We start from the raw sequence: 21,293 nt of genomic DNA, 5'->3' as shown, positions 1-21,293 counted from the left end.
TGCTTATAAGTCAAGTAAACTAGATGAAAAAGTTGATGTGATGTTTGGTGGGTCCAATTGATGCCTAGATCTCTGATCCCTTTGCCTTGCTCGAAGAACTTCTAATGACGCACTACATATTGAAAGAACTAGGATTGGAAGCGTGTGCTCTCAGCAGGGACGCATACGTGTTTATATAGGCAATAGATTACATGATACGGCTAGGTTGTTTGTAGATTTGATCCATACTCCAAGGCTATACAAGAGAGGATCTATCTACCCTAACAACCTGCCTAGATACAACAAACTCAACGTACAAACACGCACACATATTGTCACGTTACAACTTAAGCCTATAACTTAACATCCTCCCTCAATCTAAACACGTCAAGGTTGAGATTGTTCTTGAAGGCTTGAAGTTGTCGAGCTTGAAGAGGCTTCCTGAAGCCATCGGCAACTTGATCTCCTGTTGGAATGAACCTGATGTCCAAGAGCTTCTTAGCAACTCTTTCACGAACAAAGTGAAAATCAATTTCAATATGCTTTGTTCTTGCATGGAACACAAGATTCGCAGAGAGGTAAGTTGCACCCAAATTATCACACCACAAACAGGAGACACGTGGCCTTGCAATTCCCAATTCATCAAGCAAGGTTTCCACCCACATTACCTCAGCTGTTGCGTTTGCTAGTGATTTGTATTCTGCTTCAGTGCTGGAACGTGAAACTGTAGCTTGCTTCTTTGCATTCCAAGATACAAGGTTAGAGCCAAAGAAGACAGCAAATCCACCAGTAGACCTCCTGTCATCAAGACATCCTGCCCAATCTGCATCAGAGAAGGCACTCACTATTGTTGAAGGTGACTTACATATTTTAAGACCAGTTCCAGCACTTCCTTGGATATATCTGAGTATCCTCTTAACAGCTGTCCAATGCAGAGATGTAGGAGAATGCAAAAACTGACAAACCTTATTAACAGAAAAAGCTATATCAGGTCTTGTCAATGTTAAGTACTGTAGTGCCCCAACTACACTTCTGTATTTTGTTCCTTCCTCTGGACTTAGCAATTCTCCTTCATGCAATGACAACTGTTCAGTAGTAGACAGAGGTGTACTGGAGGGTTTACAATCCTTCATCCCTACACGTTTAAGTATCCCTGTTGCATATTTTTCTTGGGTTAGCAGAATACCATCATGTATCTTTTTTACTTTGATGCCTAGGAAATAATGCAACTCGCCCAAGTCCTTTAAGGCAAACTCATTTTTCAAATTCTTAAGCAAAGCTAAGGTAGCCTCTTGAGAGGAACTAGCAACAATTATGTCATCTACATAAATGAGCATAAAAATGATCACCTTCCCTTTCCTGAAATAGAACAAGGAAGTGTCTCCCTTGGAGGGCCGAAAACCAAGTTGTTGAAGCTTTGAGTTCAACCTTGAATACCACGCCCTGGGTGCGTGTTTCAATCCATATAAGGCCTTGTCCAACCTACACACATGTTGTGGTTTGGTTTTATCCACAAAACCAGGTGGTTGTCTCATATAAACCTCTTCCTCGAGAACGCCATGTAAGAAAGCATTCTGAACATCCAATTGGCGAAGGCTCCATCCCCTAGACACAGCAATAGACAAAACCAATCTGATAGTAGCTACTTTAACAACCGGACTAAAAGTATCCTCATAATTAATACCATAGCGTTGCTTAAAGCCTTTAGCCACTAGTCTAGCCTTATATCTATCTATAGTGCCATCAGATTTTCTTTTGATTTTATACACCCATTTACAGTCTATAATATTTCTACCTAGTCTAGGTGGAACTAGATGCCAGATTCTATTTTTCATGAGTGCATCATATTCTACTTCCATAGCATTTTTCCAGTTTTTATCTTGCAAAGCTTCTACTGGATTACAAGGTTCTTGAGTGGCAGCAAAATTTGCAACTTTGAAATTTTTGTCATACCTGACAGTTCCATCACTAGGAACTTTGGGCTTAAATATACCTTTTTTAGCCCATGTGTTCGGGCGTGTAGCCACAGGAGATCCGGCGGTTGGCGTAGAGGATCCGCCACCTCATACCAGCAGAGAATCCTCCTCGGCTGTCGCGCGGTCGGGCATGGGATCGCGTGCCCGTGCGCCAGAGGCTGGGTCCACCGAATCCAGCGTGGGATCACGCACCCGCGCGCCAGGAGATGGGTCCAGCGAATCCCGCAGCGCAGGCGACAAGCGTGTCGGGGGCGCACCATCATTGCCCGTGGTGGAGGGACCCGCGGAGGGACCCGCGGTGGAAAACGACCCGGACCCAACCGATTGTCGCCAATTGTCGGAGGAGGGCCCCGCTGCATTGAGGCTGCCGCCCCGCACGGGAGACCGGCGCTGCGTGTCGCGCGTTGGCTGGCTGCCCGTTGGCCCAGCGCCTGGTGGTGTCGGAGGAGCGCCTGCATCAGGTTCTGCGCCAGGGTCTGCGCTGCCGCCAGATCTCTCGGGATCCGGCGCAGCAGTGGGATCCACCTCAGGTCTGGTGTCGGACCTGTTTGGACTCATCTGCTGCATAAAATGACGTTTCTGAGTGCTGTTTTTTCACTATTTTCATCAGCACAGCCTCCGTTAGTGGCAGTATTAAGGTTATTAAACACATGATCATCAGTACATTCACCCCCATGATCAGACGGATTTAATAACTTCGGACAAAGTAATAGAATTTCGGCATGAAGACGGGTGCCGGCGTTGGGATGAAGACTAGCAAAAGGAAATATATTTTCATCAAAGATAACATCTCTGGAAATATAAACTCGTCCAGTGGATATGTCAAGACATTTAAACCCTTTGTGAAGATTGCTGTACCCAAGAAAAGCACATTGCTTAGAGAGGAATTGAAGTTTATGATTATTGTAGGGTCTTAGGTTCGGCCAGCAAGCACACCCAAAGATTCTAAGAATGGAATAATTGGGTTTTTCATGGAAGAGTTTTTCAAAGGGTGTCTCAAACTTGATGATTTTGCTAGGAATTCGGTTGATCAAGTAGGTTGCCGCAATGAAGGCCTCATCCCAGAATTTTAAGGGCATAGAGGCTTGAGCAAGAAGGGATAAACCAACTTCGACAATGTGTCGATGTTTCCTCTCAGCTGACCCGTTCTGTTGGTGAGCGTGAGGACACGAAACGTGGTGAGATATGCCTATCTTGGTGAAGAAGGAGTTCAACTTTTCATACCCCCTCCCCAATCTGTTTGTAGAGCGAGAATCTTACGATCAAATTGACGCTCTACTAGGTTTTGAAAGTCATGAAACTTCTGAAATACTTCGGACTTGTGTTTGATCAAGTATATCCATGTGAATTTACTGAAATCGTCAATGAAACTCACATAGTATTTCTTTCTTCCTACTGTTTCAACAGCAGGACCCCAAACATCAGAAAACACAAGTTCTAAAGGAAATTTTGATTCACTTATTGACTTTGGATAAGGCAACTGGTGACTTTTGCCTTTTTGACAGGCGTCACAAACATAATCTTTATTGAAAAAGGTTGCACACGGGAGATTATTCTTGCTAATGATCTTGCTAACAATAAGAGGAGATGGATGGCCTAGACGCCGGTGCCACCTATCCGAGGATAGTTTGGTGACACTGAGCATGTGCTTCTTGGCGTCGGATCCCGTGTGCCTAACTGGGTAGAGTCCTCTTCTACCCCTGCCGCGAAGGAGCACCTTCTTCGTTCCCCATTCCTTAACAAGAAAAGAATAGGGATGAATTTCAACAAAAGTATCATTATCAACAGCAAGGCGGCTAGCGAAGATTAGACTTTTGTTGGCTTGAGGTACATGAAGAATGTTGTTTAGGAGATCTCGATCAGGAGTATGAATAGCTGAATGACCAATGTGCTTGATAACCATACCTGAACCACTGGCAGTATGAATCTGCTCGTTTCCACCGTAGCGATCACGTACGATCATCTTCTCCAAGTCTCCTGTGATGTGATCAGTGGCACCACTGTCCAGGTACCAGTTCGTGTCCACCCCGTACTGCGGTGCAGCGAGGTTGGTCGACTTCTCCTCCACGCCTTGATAGGATTCGTCGTAGCGCTTCCAGCACTTCCAGGCTGGGTGGCTCATCTTGCCACAGATCTGGCACTGGACCCTGGGGGCGGGGGCATGGTTGTTGTTGTAGTTGCCCCCACCGCAGTTGTTGCCGCCATGTCCGCCTCCGCGTCTCCAGACTTGGAGTAGCTGCCGCGCCCGCCGCGGTCACCACCATTGCCGCCTTGTCTGCGGCCGCGATCACCACCGCCACCACCGTTCCTACGGCCTCGGGTAGCGGCGTTGGCAGAGGATTGAGAACCCCCGCCGCGAAGGTTGAGCCTCGTCTCGAAGCTCAGCAGCTGCGAGAACAGCTCAGCCACGGTCACCGGCTCCACCCCGGAACACATGGCCGACACCACCGGGTCAAAATCTTCATCTAGCCCGGCCAGGATGTGGGAGACGATGTCGTCGTCGTCCACCCTCTTCCCTGCAGCGATCAGCTCATCGCAGAGGGACTTGATCTTCCCGACGTAGTCGGTGATGGAGGAGTTGCCCTTCTGCAAGTTTGCGAGGGCGATCCGAACATTGGTGGTCTGGGAACGAGTGTGGGATGCAAGCATCCCTTCCATCGTGTTCCAGAGCTCAGCAGAGGTGTGACATGAGGCGACCTGGATAGCTATCTCGCGAGGAAGAGTCGTCAGGAGATAGGAGAAGACTTGTTGATCTTGTGCATACCAGGTTTGGAAATCAGGGTTCGGCGCTTTTGCCGTCGTCTTGCCATCGGAGGAGGTCACATCGATCTGCATGGGAGGTGGCGACTGCTCGACGTCAAGGTACTTGGCCATCTGCGCTCCACGGATGGCCGAGGGCACCGTCGCGCGCCATAGGGCTTGGTTGCCCTTCGTCAGCTTCTCGGTGGCGGCGTGTACGAATGGCGAGGACGGGAAGGAGTTTGAAGACGACGCTGCCATGGATGCGTTCGAGGATGGCTCTGATTACCATGAAAGAAGTAGGATTGGAAGCGTGTGCTCTCAGCAGGGACGCGTACGTGTTTATATAGGCAATAGATTACATGATACGGCTAGGTTGTTTGTAGACTTGATCCATACTCCAAGGCTATACAAGAGAGGATCTATCTATCCTAACAACCTGCCTAGATACAACAAACTCAACGTACAAGCATGCACACATATTGTCACGTTACAACTTAAGCCTATAACTTAACACATATATCTGTTGAATCTTTGAAGAGCTTTGGGGATGCACTATAGAACTTTGTAAACGAGATAAGGTGCTTATCTTATTTCACCATTTGGAAACCATTTTTGCCATTTAAACATACCAAACATCACTTAGGAGTGTTCATTGGCGGAACCAAGATTTCTTAGTTGGGTGTACATAGATTAAAATTTAGTGTTCTCTACTAACTTGTTATAAGATTAGTATTGGTTTTAAGCTGTTGTTCCAAAAAAAATGGATGTACATCTATACACCCATGAACTTAACTAGCTCCACCCATGGGCATGCTGTAGGCTTGAATAGTGACTGTTTGAGATAATTAGCAAGCTGGGCGAGGGTGGCTTTCTATAAAACAGACAGTTGAGCTTTTCTCTTCTTTGAGAGAGTTTTAGAGTAGGAAGAGAAGAGAGGTTATTGGATCCACAAATCTATCCAAATATGAGTGATAAAATTCAGGATTTGAAGTCTCCTTTGTTGGCTTCCACCTTGTACCTGATTCATCTTTATAGTGGAAGATTGTTCGCCGTCGTCCGTGGTTTTTCCCTGCAAGGGGTTTCCACTTGGTGTTCCTCTTGTCCTAATTGTTGCTGCTCAAGTTTTTGCCTTATATTTGTACCCATTGCTCAAGTTTGGTATAGTTTGATTTTGTTGACATTGTAGACATATGACATACATCGTTCTTTGATATGACGATGATTATGTTGGGGTATCTATTGTTGTGTGTTGTATAAACTTCTCTTGCAAGTATATTATTGTGCTAAACATTGGAAAATTTGATGCTTGTGGATTTCATGGTTCTTTGAGAGAGATTTCTTACATTAACAAAGGAGTTAATTAAGGAACTGATAGACACATCAAACAAAAGAAGAAGATGAATGCATGTATGAGTCTGATTAACAACTCCCTGTTACAACAAAGGAACCCAACAGAGAAAGATCAAAGCAACAGGGCAGAGATGAAAACGAAAGCTATCGCTTACAGTTACTGCAGGCTGAGCCAATGATCATTTTATCCACGCAGCGTCGATCTCAGCTGCCCCGCTTTGCGTCGGAGGCGCCACCCCCTCTCGCCGCCCCAGCCCTCCGGTCAGCACCCTGCGGAGTCGTCCGGTCTTGCTCTGGTAGGGCTGAGGCGCCAGAGTCCCTGCCGGTGAGCCGCTGCACGACGGACTTGAAGTCGGCGGCCGTGCCGGCCTCGACGTACAGCGTCTCGATGATCCTCACCGTCGCCGGCGGCTTATTCGCGCCCTGCTGCTCCTCCCTCGTCGACATCGGCCAAGTCACCTAAGGTTAGCTGAAGAGAATGGACGTACAGGTCCAGAGGTAGAAGAAGAGTACAACTGGGAGGGGGATAAGTAGCCGACGAGCCGTCACTGGCAGGAATTTGACCGTGCTCGGTCAAGAAGACGAGGGAGACGTGTGATCTTCAAATGGCCCGGCAGGCGGTAATGGCTTTGAAGAGGCAACACGATCATGGACCCCTTCCTTCTTTTGGGCTCTTAGAGCATCTCCAATAGCATGTGTATATTTGGATGATATTCATATAGACAATGGTCTAAAAAGACTTCCTCATATACACGTTCAGTTTTGCATCAGAATGTTTATATACAGGGACCATGACAGGTGGGCCGTCGCTGAGGAGAGCAAAAAATCATGGCTGCAGCAGAGTTTAGACGACGTCTTCACATTGTCCAAGCATGGACATTGTCGAGGTCGATTTAGAGAATTTATATATTTGGACGACCATATAGACAAGCTGTTGGACGCCTGTTTTGGGCTCACGTCGTGAAAAACTAGTATAGACATCCAATATAGACAAGCTATTGAAGATGCTCTTAGATAGTAGAACCATATACTATCTCAGTATAAAATATTAGTAGTATAATCGGGTGAGTCAAACATTTTACAGTTTGACTGATCATATGAAAAGACTATTACCAGCAGCTACTCCCTCTTTCCCAAAATATAAGCAAATCAAATTATTTTGCACGGCAAATATGACAATACCGGTATCGTACATTGGGTACAAAGCTAAGTGTGACATACATTATGGGAAAGAGAGAGTACATCACAAAATGGTATTATTACTTGTTTTATATAGTCAAGTAATATGTCTATAAAAACGCAAGTTTCTATCAGAAGAAAACTGACGGTCAAAATGTAAATCAACAGAACGTGTCAAATTTCACTGGAACCACAAATGTTGGGAAGTAAATCGTGCATGTAATGGCAATGACCTGCGGTGCTGTGATGAATACCAAGTCTGAATCAGTCATAGGGAGCAGCTGGGAAACTCAAGCTACTAGCTCTGCCCCGCAACCCCATCGGTGATAGCATTTCCTTCAGTTTCCTCTGCACGACAACACATAACAAGACAGCCGCGACACCCGCACGTGTGGTGCTTTGGTGGAGAAACAACATGTTGTCTCAGCCAAGGCAATATATGACAAGTTACCACAGTCTAAACAATACGATGACAAGTTATCGTGGTCAAAAGCATACATCAGCAGCTGCATTATCTTCTTCAGTCAATACCTTACACGAGCGAAAGACTGCGGTTTTTCAAACCTGTTCATCATCTTATTACAGTCACTAACCCCTAAAAGTTGACGCGGAAAAGGCGTATCTCTGAATTTACCATAAGGTTAGACAGACCCATACAACACACGGACTGAACTAGAGAGAGGGAAAGAACAGCTAACATCTACAGAAGACATAGCATGGTATTTCAAGTATCCCGCATGCACAGAACTAAGCAGAGTGCTGGGGACTTTCCCCGGCCACAAAGGCGCAGTACTGCTAGGATCACACTGCCAACGAATTGTATGTGTATGTTTGTCATACGCCGATCAGTATCATCCTCCACCCTACATGCCGTTGAACTGTCGAAAACATAAATATTACAGTGAGATTTCCATCGTTATGCCCATGAGCATAAGCATAGCCAGATTACGCAAAGCAAAAAGCCTAATAGCTGGAGTCAGGCATGCGGTAATGGAATACATTTTGATATCAACTTGAGAGAAGGAAGTGCATATTACCGATGATCCAGGCTGCCCATTCAGTGCACCCACTTTCTTTGCAGCCTGCTCAGATTTCGAACCCTTTGACGTGTCACCCTAGAAGACAATCAATGAAGAGTAGATTCAGGAAACTTGAACCTAAGATAATAGATCGCCGAAACATGGAAGACCAGTAAGGCAATGAATATACCTCCATCTTCAGAGCCAAGGGTCATCATCATTCATGAAAGAAGAGTAAAAAAAACTCATCAGCACAAAAGTTATTTTGTGTAAAATATAATACTGTAATTCTATTGGTAAGGAGGAGTTTGCAGAACCATGTATACTAGAGAAAAAAATCCTGAGTTTGGTCTAAATATAAAACTAAAAAGGTAACATCGTGCGTACGCAGTTCTGGCTGCACATTCCTTTTCAGTTGAATAAGCTTGTAACACATTTTGTTGGTAAATCTAACAATAACGATTTGACATTAACCGTCAGAGACTGATAGCTTAATGAAGGCAAAACTGAGGGACAATCATCATCCTTTCAGTCACAAAATTAGGAAAATTTCTATGAAGTTGGTTCGTCTTATTCATCATTAATAATAAGTAAAGGGGAAATTCCACCCAAATGATGCGTACTTCGTACTCTTAGGACGTTTAGTTTGCAGAAAATCTTCAACTACCCTGCTGTTGACAACTCCTTCAGGCATTCATCGACACGGCGAGGAGCAAACCCATGTGAGTGACATCCTAACTAAAGTCAATGCCTTGATGAGCACAGCGACAGCAGACGCGATTCAGGGGCATCCTCTTGCCTGCCTATCATGAGTCTAGGAACCATATCACTGCAGCTAAACATGGCAAATACAGGGCCCCTTGAAGAAATTCAGAATTCCCAACAACAATACTGTACCCACCCAACCTTCCAATCACACCAATTCAGAATTCCTCGTAGCACAAGCAGCACAACAAGAGGGGAATGAATGAATGAATATCACCTCCCGGTAGAGCTTGAGATAGAGCTTGAGGGGCTCGACGTAGTCCTCGAAGCCGAGCGTGCCCATGGACCAGATCAGGTCGTCGCCGTTGATGGTCTTGCGCTTCTCCTTCATGCACTTGTCGCTCGCCCTGCGGCGCCCGGGATCACAGATGAGTGAGCTCGTACTAAGAAAGCTGGAGCGGATCAGAGGGGGAGAGAGGGAGGCGAGGGGCGGAGGCTGACTCGCTGGTGATGAAGCTGATGAACTCGGAGACGCACTCCTGGATGGACTCCTTAGCGTCCTTGGCGATCTTGCCGTTCTCCGGCACGCCGCGCCGCATGATGCGCCCGATGTTGGCGATCGGCAGGAACCGCTCCTGCTCCTTCGCCCCGCTGCTCTCCGGCGTGCCCACCGCCTCCGACATCGCTAGGCCTGCGCCTGCACGGCGGCGCCATGGTAGGGAGTGAGAGGCCGGCGGCGAGGTGGCGAAAAGGGAAAGCTTTTGTGTTTCGGGGGGAGAAGAGAAGCAGCGGCGCTTACCTAATTAGGAGGGAGATGGACGGAGATGGCGGAGGGGATCAGCGCCGTTGGTTGGTGCGGGAGGAGGGCGCGGCCGGCCGCCGGATCTGGAGCTGAAGTTGGTGGAGGGCGGGCGTTGTGCTCCGCGCGAGACGGGAACAGAGGAGGGGAAGCCTCCGGAGCCTTGTCGTCTGATCTACCAACAAGGGCCTGTCGCTAACCGTCCGATTTCTTTCTTAGCTTTAAACAAATCGCATTTGTTTGTTGTGGCTTTCTAGAATCTTTGATTAAACAAGGTTGGTAACCACAGTATCTTTGAATTGAAAAGCAATATCATTGTTTTTTTACAAGAAAACTTCCAATCTATTCAACTTCGATTATGATAGCACAACGAACACTACAAATAATAAAAATTACATCCAAATCCGTAGATCACCTAGCGACGACTACAAAGACTTAAGTGAGCCGAAGGTACGCCACTGTCATTGCCTGTCCCTTACCGGAGCCGGGCAAAACTTGTTGTAGTAGACAGTCGGAAAGTCATCGTGCTAAGGCCTCATAGGACCAACACAACAAAACAATAACAGCTGTCGAGTAGCGTAGATCAAAAGGATCCAATCTGAAGATAGTCGAACGTACATGAATGCCGACCAAATCCGAGCAAATACATCAAAGACAGATTCGTCGAAGATACATCTCCATACGCCCACCAATGATACTAGATGCACCACCGAAACGGGGGCTAGGCAGGGAGAATCTTATTCCATCTTCAAGGAGCCGCCGCCATCTCACCTTCCTAAGCAGGGCACAAACCCTAACAAAACTCGAAAAGATGTGTAAAAACGGAGCCCTCCCACCAGCAAAGGTCGGGACCCACTCCGCTCCCATGGCCCTAAAGTCACCGGAGGCGAGGCGGATCGACGGCTACCCCGGCGGGAGGTAGAGAAACCCTAGCTTTGTTTCTTAAAAGGAAATTCCATCCTATACTCGCAACAAACTTGTTTCATTGTTGGTAAATATGACCCCTCAAGAAAAAACTTGTTGGTAAATAATTGAGAAGAGCATTAAATAAACAAGTGGAATGAAATGGAGGCTTGAGTAAGGCCTTCTTCTTCGACCGTTTTGAAGCGACTCAATGTCGTAGTCATCACATAGCCGACAAACCAAGCAACCGATAGTTCAAATGATTGCAGTAAGATGGCTAGCTTGATGGGGGTTCAGCAAAAGATCTACATCTGCAAACAGTCTCGTGAGATCTATAGCTTCAGATCCACGAGACCACACCTTTGATGCGTGCTACTGACATTACATACCATCATCGTCAACATCGTCAAAACCGAAGCAATGAGCAACAACAAAACCAACGAATGGAGACCAAACTATCCAACGAGCAGGTGAGGATATGTTGTCCTCCCCCCTCTCGACACCGAGAAGAACATCAAAGTCGACGGGGCTCTCATGAAATGACCTTGGTTGCATCCTTGTGCTTCTCATTTGTTTCCCTTAAAATTAACCCTCTCCACAAGAATGGAGATGAAGTGGTGACTTTATGTGTCAAACATGGGTATATTAGTGTGCTTGATAGAAAAAGTGAAGCTCCGGGTTGTCATGACACTTGAAGATTTCCTTGGTCTCGATGCATGCTTAGTTCGCATCATTTTAAAAGCACAAAAAACAGAAGAAAAAAAAACATAAATACACACACACACAAATCTGAGAGGTGGGCTATTTATCAAACATGGCATAGAGACAAAAGAAAAGCAATGAGTGCGAAATCAGTAGAATTTTTTCTTCGAGAATTACATGCAAAGTAGTTCACTCTCAAAATTTCCTATGGTTTTCAACCTACAGACCAAGGAAGCTCGACAAAAGGAGTGTAAGAGTTAAAAGCCATATGATTGAATTAAAACAAACAGTAAGGGCTTCTTTGAAACAACATGTGAAATTTAAAGAACAATGGAGGATTGCAAGTAAGATGGGGAAATGCATACCCTATCATTTAGATCATAGAGTTGCATTTTTTAGGAAGTCGTGAATGCTCTCTGACCTGGTGGATCCATTTTTTAAAGGAAAATTATCTTCTACTCCGTGCCTATATCCTTTTCCCCTTAAACCATTTGACTAATAACCTTAAAATCACCAAACTATTCACTAACGGCTCCTTCTCATCAACTACTCCTTGGGATATCGACAATCCCTATGGGGACCACGGATCAAACCCATCCCGTCCATTCCCCATTGCCCCATGCCCATCCCCATTTACATGACTAGGGATTAAATTTCCGCATACCTGCCCCCACTGGGAAGCGAGCTACGCAGCAAAAAAAATATGTTACACAATTACACCCAGGATCGCTATGAAGATGGCGGTAACAATCAAACTCACCGGCGGTGCAGAGTAGCGAAAGCAGTGATGAGTCAGTGCAGCTTAACAATCCCATCGATTCCCGCAGCTAGGTTACACCTCCCAGCCGTGAGAAGAGTTCACCGAGTCGAGAGTCGAAGTAGACGACCCCTCCGAAGTATCCACGCGTTCCATGGTAGTACTCCGACAAAGCTTCGACGTCCAGGAAGAAGAATTGCGAGAAAATTAGAGATCAAGAAAGCCTAGCGGCTCTTCTTGTCTAATTAGGAGTCTAATTCACGTAGACCAATTAGACCGAGATTAGAGCCCGTTCAGAGGGGAAGATGTATTATAGTGTTTTATTGGTCCAGTAGTTGTTGATCTAGATCGTTCTAATTTATTATTCTGGTATAGTATTGTTTTTTCAATGGATATGCTATTTTGTAGAATTTTTTGGGATGGTTTTAGGATTTATTTTTTACGACTACGTGACATGTTGGATGGTCTTTAGATGATCGATCATCACCTTTTTGCGCACCTTAGCAGATGACACCCCTCTTCTATCTTTTTCAGTTGTCATTGTTGTTGGGCAAGTTTGTGTTGTTGCCCTAGCAGGTTTATTTTGCATCTTCTTTGTACTTAGATAAATTTTTGTATGTATTTGGTGGTGTTTTATCTATAAAGTAGGGTGAAAGCCTAATTTGAAAAAGGAATATTCGTGTCTTTTAAATTTTTGTATGATCTGAACAAAAGAGCTCACATTTCCGCCTAGGCCTAAAACTTTGGGTTTAGTCAATGGGCTGACTGGCGAACGAGCAGGCATCGGAACTAGTCCATCACACGCTTACTATAGCCCCACAAATGCTAAGGGCCTCTTTGATTCGTAAGATTTTGAAAACGTAGGAATAGGAAAAGTGTAGGGTTGGAGTGGCATGCCCATTTGAATCCTATAAAATTAGCAATGATTGTTTGATGCCACGGGAAAAACAAAGGAATTGTAAAAAGAGGTTGGAGTGGATGTTAAATTTCCTATGAAATGTAGTATAAAAGATTCCATAGGAAAAATTCCTATGAGATCCAATCCTATAAATTAAAGGATCAACATAGGAAAAAATCCTAAAGATTTCAATCCTCCATAAATCCTATAAAATTTCTTTGAATCAAAGAAGCCCTATAACTAGCCTACTGCGAGTCCTACATCGAGCTAGCCTTCGGGTGTGTTTGGTTCTACTAGAACCAAGTGAAATGTCATGGAACCGTTCAATTCCAAAGGAATGGAATGATTTCATCTTGGTGTTCGGCTAGAACGAAACGACGTAGGATGGAATGGTTCTTAGGAGAGGAACGGCATGCCACCTCGCCTCCCCATCCGCCAGCGTGGTGCCTTCGACTCCCAAGCATGGTGACACAGTGAAGGAAGGAACGGGAGGAGGAGATGTAGATGAGGCGGCGATGGCGCACGCAGACGCGACGAAGAATGCAGTCTAGGCCACAACGGTGCACGCAGACGAGCTGCAGCGGCGACACATGCAGACACGGCAACGCGCGCAGTCGAGGCGGGAGCGGTGCACGCATACGAGCGGCGGCGGCACTCGCAGACACGACGGCGCACAGAGACGAGGCGGCCGGCAGCGGCGCACGTAGACGAGCAGCGGCGGCGCACACCGACGAGCTGTTGGCCGGGCCGCTCCGTCAAGAGGGAAGGGAAGGAAAGAACGGGAGGTTTCGCGCAAGCGGGGTAGCGCGAGAGAAGGGGAAAAAGGAAAGAACCAGCTGGTTCCGTGTGGTCCGCTCGATTTCAAGAGACCGCGCGGGACGGCATATGCAGGGAATATGTCGTTCCCTGGAATCGACTGATTCCGGTTCCTCTGTCGATCTAAACATGTGAATGGGCCTTCAGACGGAACCGACCTGTGCCGTTCCACTTGGTTCCGGAAACTAAACACACCCTTACAGCACCGCTGTTGTGGGCGGGCTCAATATGGATCGAGAGGAGACAGCTGAGCGGGCGATAGATTTTGTTTTTGATGTTGTGCTCCATGGTATTTTATGGTTTTCTCTTTTCCTGTCAGTTTTGTTGGGTTTCGATCCTTCTCTTTTCCTTTTTGGCCCTTTTTCTTTTCATTTTCCCTTTTCATTTTTGTTATTTCCTCTATTTTGAAGGGGAGCCTTGGCGCATTGGGAAAGTTGTTGCCTTGTGCCCATGAGGTCACGGGATGAGTCATGGAAATATCCTCTTGCGGAAATGTAGGGAAAGATTGCATACAATAGACCCAAGGTGGGTACTACATGCACCAGACAGCCACTGGTTCTAGATGATCGTGTTGAAGGGGCGCCGGAGAAGTGGATGGTGGCGGGGAATGTTCTCAGTCGCTATATTCTGCACATCCAAACCATCACCAGTGCCCTTCGGCTCGCTTGGGGAAACCCTAAGGGGATGAGCTTCCACAGTGTAGGAGAAAACACTTTCGTTGCGGAGTTTGCTTCGCAGCGGGATCGAGATCGCGTGTGGAATGGATCGCCCTGGCATATCAATAAACACGCCGTGATTCTTTCTGAATTTGACGAATGTATGTGCCCATCAGAGCTCAAATTTGATAAACTGCAAGTCTGGGCACGGGTAGTAAATCTCCCATTCAACCTACGAGGTAAGGAGTGGAGTAGGGCTATAGCCAAGTAGATTGATAAACAGGTTACTTCTATCCACTCCGATCATGGTGGTGGCTATTTACGCGCCAGAGTCACACTGGATGTGGCCAAGCCGTTGAGGAGATGGATCCTTATTGAATCAGCAAGGAGGGGAAGCACTGATCCGTATGACATCCAATATGAAAATATTCCCCACTTTTGCCTTTCCTATGGCCATGTGGGCCACTCTGATCTTCACTGTCCGTGTCCCGGCACCAGGGATGAGCATGGCGATCTACCCTTTGGCAAGGGGCTGAGGCCACCGGAAGAGAAGAAGCGGGTGACGTCCAGCGAGAGTTCCACTAAGACACAACAAACCAAATCTAGCAAGACAGAGACGAAGAATTCTAGCGCGGCAGCAAGAGATGCAGAGGTGACCTCACCAATGAAACATAACACTGCACCTAAAAGGAAGGGAGGTCCTCCTGTACAAGTGTACCGCAGGGTTGAGCTACCGATGCTAACGAACCAGGCTCATGGCTCGGATGGGGCCATGTTGGCTGATACTACCCTTGCTGGTAAGGCCATTGAGGACGAGGATGATGGTACACTAAGAGAACCAAAGAAGAAGAAGCCAACTCCACCCAGTTCTGAATCATCGGCAGCGGCTGCAGGTCAGCCCTGCCCGTCCCAATGATTGCCATAAGCTGGAACTGCCGGGGGCTTGGGAACCCCGAGGCAGTTCGCGAGCTTCGCAGTGTTGTGAAGCAAGAAGGTCCTGTTCTCCTCTTTGTCACCGAGACGAAGATTGGAGGGAAACGTGTTGAGAAGTTGAAAGAAATCTTGGGTTTTGTTGGAAGCTTTGCGGTAGACAGTGTGGGCCTAAGCGGTGGGATAGGCTTGTTCTGGTCCAAAGATGTTGTAGTTGAACTAAAAAGCTACAATACCGGCCACATTGATGTTGTGGTTCGGAAGGATTCCCCGAATTCGGTGGAGTGGAGATTTACTGGTTTTTATGGAGCATCAAGGGCACAAGAAAGACATCACAGTTGGCGTTTTCTTCGGACGCTACATGATATACCACATTCGGCCTGTGTAGGATCGAAAGTATGTCTAGAGGGGGCTGATTAGACTACTTAACCAAATAAAAGCTTAACCTTTTCCCAATTTTAGTTCTTGGCAGATTTTAGCTATTTTGGGACAAGTCAAGCAATCATCACATAATTCAAGCAAGCATGCAAAGAGTATATTGGCAGCGGAAAGCAAAGCATGCAACTTGCAAGAATGTAAAGGGAAGGGTTTGGAGAATTCAAACGCAATATGAGACACGGATGTTTTTCCCGTGGTTCGGATAGGTGGTGCTATCCTACATCCACGTTGATGGAGATTTCAACCCACAAAGGGTAACGGTTGCGAGAGTCCACACAGGGCTCCACCCACAAAGGGTAATGGTTGCGCGAGTCCACACAGGGCTCCACCCACGAAGGGTCCACGAAGAAGCAACCACCAACGAAGGGTCCACGAAGAAGCAACCACCCACAAAGGGTCCACGAAGAAGCAACCTTGTCTATCCCACCATGGCCATCGCCCACACAGGACTTGCCTCACTAGCGGTAGATCTTCACGAAGTAGGCGATCTCCTTGCCCTTACAAACTTCTTGGTTCAACTCCACAATCTTGTCGGAGGCTCCCAAGTGACACCTAGCCAATCTAGGAGACACCACTCTCCAAGAAGTAACAAATGGTGTGTAGGTAATGAACTCCTTGCTCTTGTGCTTCAAATGATAGTCTAACACTCAACTCTCTCTCATAGAATTTGGATTTGGTGGAAAGAAGATTTGAGTGGAAAGCAACTTGGGAAGGCTAGAGATCAAGATTCATATGGTAGGAATGGAATATCTTGGTCTCAACACATGAGTAGGTGGTTCTCTCTCAGAACATACGAGTTGGAATGGTGTATGTGTTCTGATGGCTCTCTCCACGAATGAAGAGGAGGTGGAGGGGTATATATAGCCTCCACACAAAATCCAACCGTTACACACAATTTTCCAATCTCGATGGGACCGAATCAACAAACTCGGTCGGACCGAAAATGTAAACCTAGTGACCGTTAGAGATTTTCGGTGGGACTGACATGCAACTCGGTAGGACCGATATGGTTAGGGTTTGGGCATAACGTAATCTCGGTGAGACCGATTACACAAACTCGGTGAGACCGAATTTGGTAATTAGCTAACCAGAGAGTTGGTCAGGCAAACTCGGTGAGACCAATTTGCTCTTTCGGTGAGACCGGAAAGTTACAAAGGGGAAACACTGAATTTACATTGCAATCTCGGTGGGACCGATTCGCTCTTTCGGTGAGACCGAAAAGTTACGAAAGGGAAACAGAGAGTTTGCAATCCCATCTCGGTGAGACCGAGATCCCTATCGGTAGAACCGAATTGCTAGGGTTTGGCAGTGGCTAATGACAAGTGAAACTCGGTGGCGCCGGATAGGAAGAATCGGTAGGACCGAGTTTGGCTTAGGGTTTAGGTCAAATGTGGATATGGAAAAGTAGTTGAGGGTTTTTGGAGCATATCACTAAGCACATGAAGCAAGAGGCTCATTAAGCAACACCTCATCCCTCCTTGATAGTATTGGCTTTACCTAAAGACTCAATGTGATCTTGGATCACTAAAATATAAAATGAAGAGTCTTGAGCTTTTGAGCTTGAGCCAATCCTTTTTCCTTAGCATTTTGAGGGTTCCACTTTCACATCCATGCCATGCCAATCATTGAGCTTTCCTGAAATAATCACCTTGGAATAGCATTAGCTCAATGAGCTATATGTTGTTATGAATTACCAAAACCACCTAGGGATAGTTGCACTTTCAATCTCCCCCTTTTTGGTAATTGATGACAACATATAGATCAAAGCTTCGACAAATGATAATAAGCATGAAATATATCGTCGCTTTGAGAAGTATGTGATAAGTAAGAGCTCCCCCTAAATTTGTGCATATTTAAAATTTGCTTTGGACTGCAAATGCACAAGGAGTTAGAGTCATGGGTTACTCTTCCATGTCACATACATCTTGGTGGAGCGCTTAAAATGATAAGAATGAAATACATGCACTCATCACCAAGAATAGTGAAAGATCACATAAGATAGATAAGATAATAGCATTAAGCAAGCATTAAGTGTAGCTTATGATCAAGCATATGATCATCAATGTCTCACAAATAATGACGTAGTATCTCAAGCACTCAAAAGCAAACAAGTTTGAAAAACCACCAAATAAAGCAAGAGAGAAAAGCAACACTCTCTCTCTCGAAGCCTATGATCTATACATTTTTCTCCCCCTTTGGCAACAAGTTACCAAAAAGTTCCTAGAAAATGCATAGTACTAGATCGACGCTCAGGCTTGATCTTCTGGTGGTGGTGGAGTCCGGATCACTCCAAGGACGAAGGCTTCTATAGACGCTGAAGTAGACGCTGGAGTTGGAGCTGAAGTAGATGCTGGAGCTGGTGGAACTGAGGCTGTAGCTGGTGCTGAGGTGGTGGCTCTTGTGTCAGCAACTGGCATGGCAGACGACCTCGGACCTCGTGGCACTCTAGCAAAGGCATGAGTGGTAGTCCTGCCTCTCCTCTCCTGCATATCATCTTGGAGCTGCTCCACTGCAGTCTGAATCTCCGTTACCTTGACATCCAAGTCATAGAACTTTTGTTCCATGATTCTCTCTAGGCTTGCCTGGTTTTGAGTTAGGGTGGCTAGTCCTTGCTCAATCCGCAGGGTGGATGCAATCAGGTAACCAAGCTGCTCTTGTTTGGTCTTCAAGAAATACTCAGATGCCTCCTCTTGAGTTGGCATCTTGGCAGCTTTCTCCTTCCTTGCCTTCTCCTTCTCTGCGTATGCTTGAGCAGATGATGGCTCGTTCTCAGTCATGACAACTTGATTGTTCTCAAAATCTGGATGGATGGGCAGGTGTTCCTTGTCCAATAAATATATGCACGTGCCCATCTTGGAGTTAATGAGCTCCTGGATCTGAGGGGCATATCCGCAACTCCTCTTCTGATCTGCTGCAGTCCTTTTGATAGTTTCCACTATGAGGCTCATCACCTTGAACTTCTGAGGTACATCAAATACATGTAGCAAGTTGATAGCATGGCTTCTGATCATCTTGTGATCTCCAGACTTGGGCAATATGGTGTGCCTCAAGATCCAATTGATAGTTGGCAGCCCTGACAGAAGGTAATGCACAGACCCAAATTTGAAGGTGTCAAGAGCTTCATTGGGAATTTCCTTGTACATATTGGACATAGAGTTATGGTTCATCTTCTTCTTGGCATATATGTCCAAGTCATCATCATGCTCCTCTGGGGCATTAATGATCTGTGCCCACTCAGCAACTGTGGATTGGTACCTTGTACCCTCAGACATCCATGTGATCCTCCCATCTGAATAAAAATGTGCTATGGAGTAGAACTGCATTATAAGCTCCTCATTCCACTTTGTGAGCTTCTGCCCAACAAAGTCAGCTACTCCACAAGCTATGAAGCTGTCTTGCACTCCAGGATAGTGCTCCTCATTGTCCTTGATGTACTGCCAGTCAACCCATCTCATATCACAGACTATTGGCTTCTTATCAAGCAGCACTGTCTCATAGAAGTCCTGCTGTTCCTTAGTGTGGAATCTGTAGTCAACAACAGTCCTCCTCCTTGAAGCATACGGGTATGCTTCTCTCCACTTCCTCAGCCCTGAATCTCTCCTGAGCTTCATGTCCTCAGCCATAGGATGCGCATTGTTGTGGTCTGGGATCTTGGGCTTGAGCTTTCTCAGAACTTGCTCTTCATCCTCTTCTTCAGCAACAGTCTCAGGCACTGGGGCCTTATTCTTCTCAGCTGCAGGAATGCTCCTTGTATTCCTCTTGGTTTTGGCTTGGAGGCAGCTTTGGGCTTAGATGCAGTAGCCCCTGATCTTATGGCATCACCCATCAGCTTGGGTGCCTTGGGTGCTGGTGCAGCTACCTCTTCTTCCTCTTCCTCTTCCATGATGGAAGCCTTTCCTAGCACTCTGGCTACGGTCTTCTTGACCCTTTCCTTTCTTTTCTTTCCCTCAGCAGCAACTGGCTCTTTGGGTGCAGGCTTCTCAGTTGAAGCTCTTGCCTTTGACATGGGCTGCCTGCCTGCTGGCCTTTTGATTTTCAGCCCTGGCTTTGTGCCTTGAGCTGGCTCAACTCTCTTTGATGTAGCCTCTTCCTCTGCCACATAATCTTCATCTTCGGAATTAGAAGTTCTCTTCTTCCTCTGTCTGGTGGCAGCTTTTGGCAAGTTGCTAGGGGTGCTCCTGCTGCCCTCATCTGAAGAGCTGGAGGGACTAGTGCCCTCACTCATGTGCACGTGCTGCTCTGACATGTTTTGGCTGTCACTTTGATCAGACATGCTGCAAACTCTGACTGCTGACCCTGTGAACAGTTCATAGATGAGGTAGAAAAGATGAGCATCACAAAATGCAGAGATTTTTGCAAAAGAATGATCCAAAAACTTAGTTTTAGTTTCCCACTGAAATCATCTCGGATCTACCGATTTTCAAACTCGGTGATACCGAAACAGTTTTGGAACCTAAACTAGTGAACTCGGTAGGACCGAGTCATAGTTCGGTGGCACCGAGACTGCTAGGGTTTCACAGAGTTCCAAAATCGGTCACACCGATAAGTAATTCTCGGTCAGACCGAGTCCCACTTGTGCAATGGCATAAGCCAAATCGGTGGGACCGAGTTTTTCAACTCGGTGGGTCCGAGATGGTTTCGGCGGGAACCTAACCCTAAAATTTTCGAATCAAAACTAATCTACGGGCGTATTGACTGGATAGGAGTGTTTCAATCGTGGCAAGAATCATGAAGAACACAATGTGCTAGGAATCGGACGGGGAATAGCACTGTGATCGAGTCCAGACCCTAGTTCGGCGGAGACTCGCTACGGCGGCAACGGCGGGGCAGAATTCCCGTTGACGGTGACGGAGACTAGCGACTGGAGGCGGCTCTCGGCGAGAAGACGATCCGGAGACCACGTTGGCAGAGCAGGCTATCGCGCAGGCAAAGGGGTTGGGAGAAATTTCCAAATTTTTCCTGTGACTATATATAGCCCGACCCTGTCGGTGTGACCGAGTGGAACAACTCGGTGGCACCGAGATTCATAACTGCAGGCAGTTACTGAAACTCGGTGTGACCGAAATGTTCAAATCGGTTGCACCGAGATCGAAAACCTAGATCAACTTAATGATCTCGGTAGGACCGAAAGTGGGTATCGGTCAGACCGAGAATCATAAAGAGGTTTTGGAAGTTTAAGTCTATGACGAATCGGGGACTCCGAGTGCTCCTCACACAGAGTGGTTCGAATCTGACTTGATCAAATTTTGTGATGCAGCATGAATAGAGTTTGAGACGAGAAAAGCATAGATAGCTAGAGGAGGTACTTAGGCATTCTTGTCCATCCACTTGGCAAAAGAAAATAAAACCAAACAATCAAAACAACAAGTGGATGTCCTCGAATGAGCAAAATATGCAACCAGCATGCTCACACAATAAGATGGCAAATGAAATATGTGGCAAGG

The 21,293-nt window shown here is 46.4% G+C and overlaps 2 protein-coding genes and 1 pseudogene across 2 annotated transcripts; all 3 read right to left on the bottom strand.

The window, feature by feature from the left end:
* Positions 1–4,327: 4,327 nt before the first annotated feature.
* On the bottom strand, positions 4,328–4,466 carry LOC125533297 (small nucleolar RNA Z247; annotated as a pseudogene).
* A 1,618-nt stretch (positions 4,467–6,084) lies between these two features.
* Positions 6,085–6,618, bottom strand: LOC125530063 (uncharacterized). The gene has a single exon (XM_048694461.2). It carries the CDS (start codon positions 6,492–6,494, stop codon positions 6,252–6,254), a length of 243 nt encoding a protein of 80 aa, XP_048550418.1. The 5' UTR covers positions 6,495–6,618; the 3' UTR covers positions 6,085–6,251.
* Positions 6,619–7,709: 1,091 nt separating this feature from the next.
* On the bottom strand, positions 7,710–9,949 carry LOC125530085 (nuclear transcription factor Y subunit B-4). Its single transcript, XM_087531989.1, has 5 exons — positions 9,750–9,949; positions 9,452–9,647; positions 8,436–9,357; positions 8,264–8,341; positions 7,710–8,104 (listed from the first exon to the last, which is right to left on the bottom strand). The coding sequence occupies exons 2-3, from the start codon at positions 9,631–9,633 to the stop codon at positions 9,159–9,161; spliced, it is 381 nt and encodes a 126-aa protein (XP_087388115.1). The 5' UTR covers positions 9,634–9,647; positions 9,750–9,949; the 3' UTR covers positions 7,710–8,104; positions 8,264–8,341; positions 8,436–9,158.
* Between the last annotated feature and the right edge of the window lie 11,344 nt (positions 9,950–21,293).

Source organism: Triticum urartu, chromosome 1A, assembly GCF_056163025.1.
Source record: "Triticum urartu cultivar PI428250 chromosome 1A, HENAU_Tu73, whole genome shotgun sequence".
NCBI lineage: Eukaryota > Viridiplantae > Streptophyta > Magnoliopsida > Poales > Poaceae > Triticum > Triticum urartu.
Note: the sequence above shows the minus strand (reverse complement) of the source record. Positions and strands in the feature narration are given on the sequence as shown.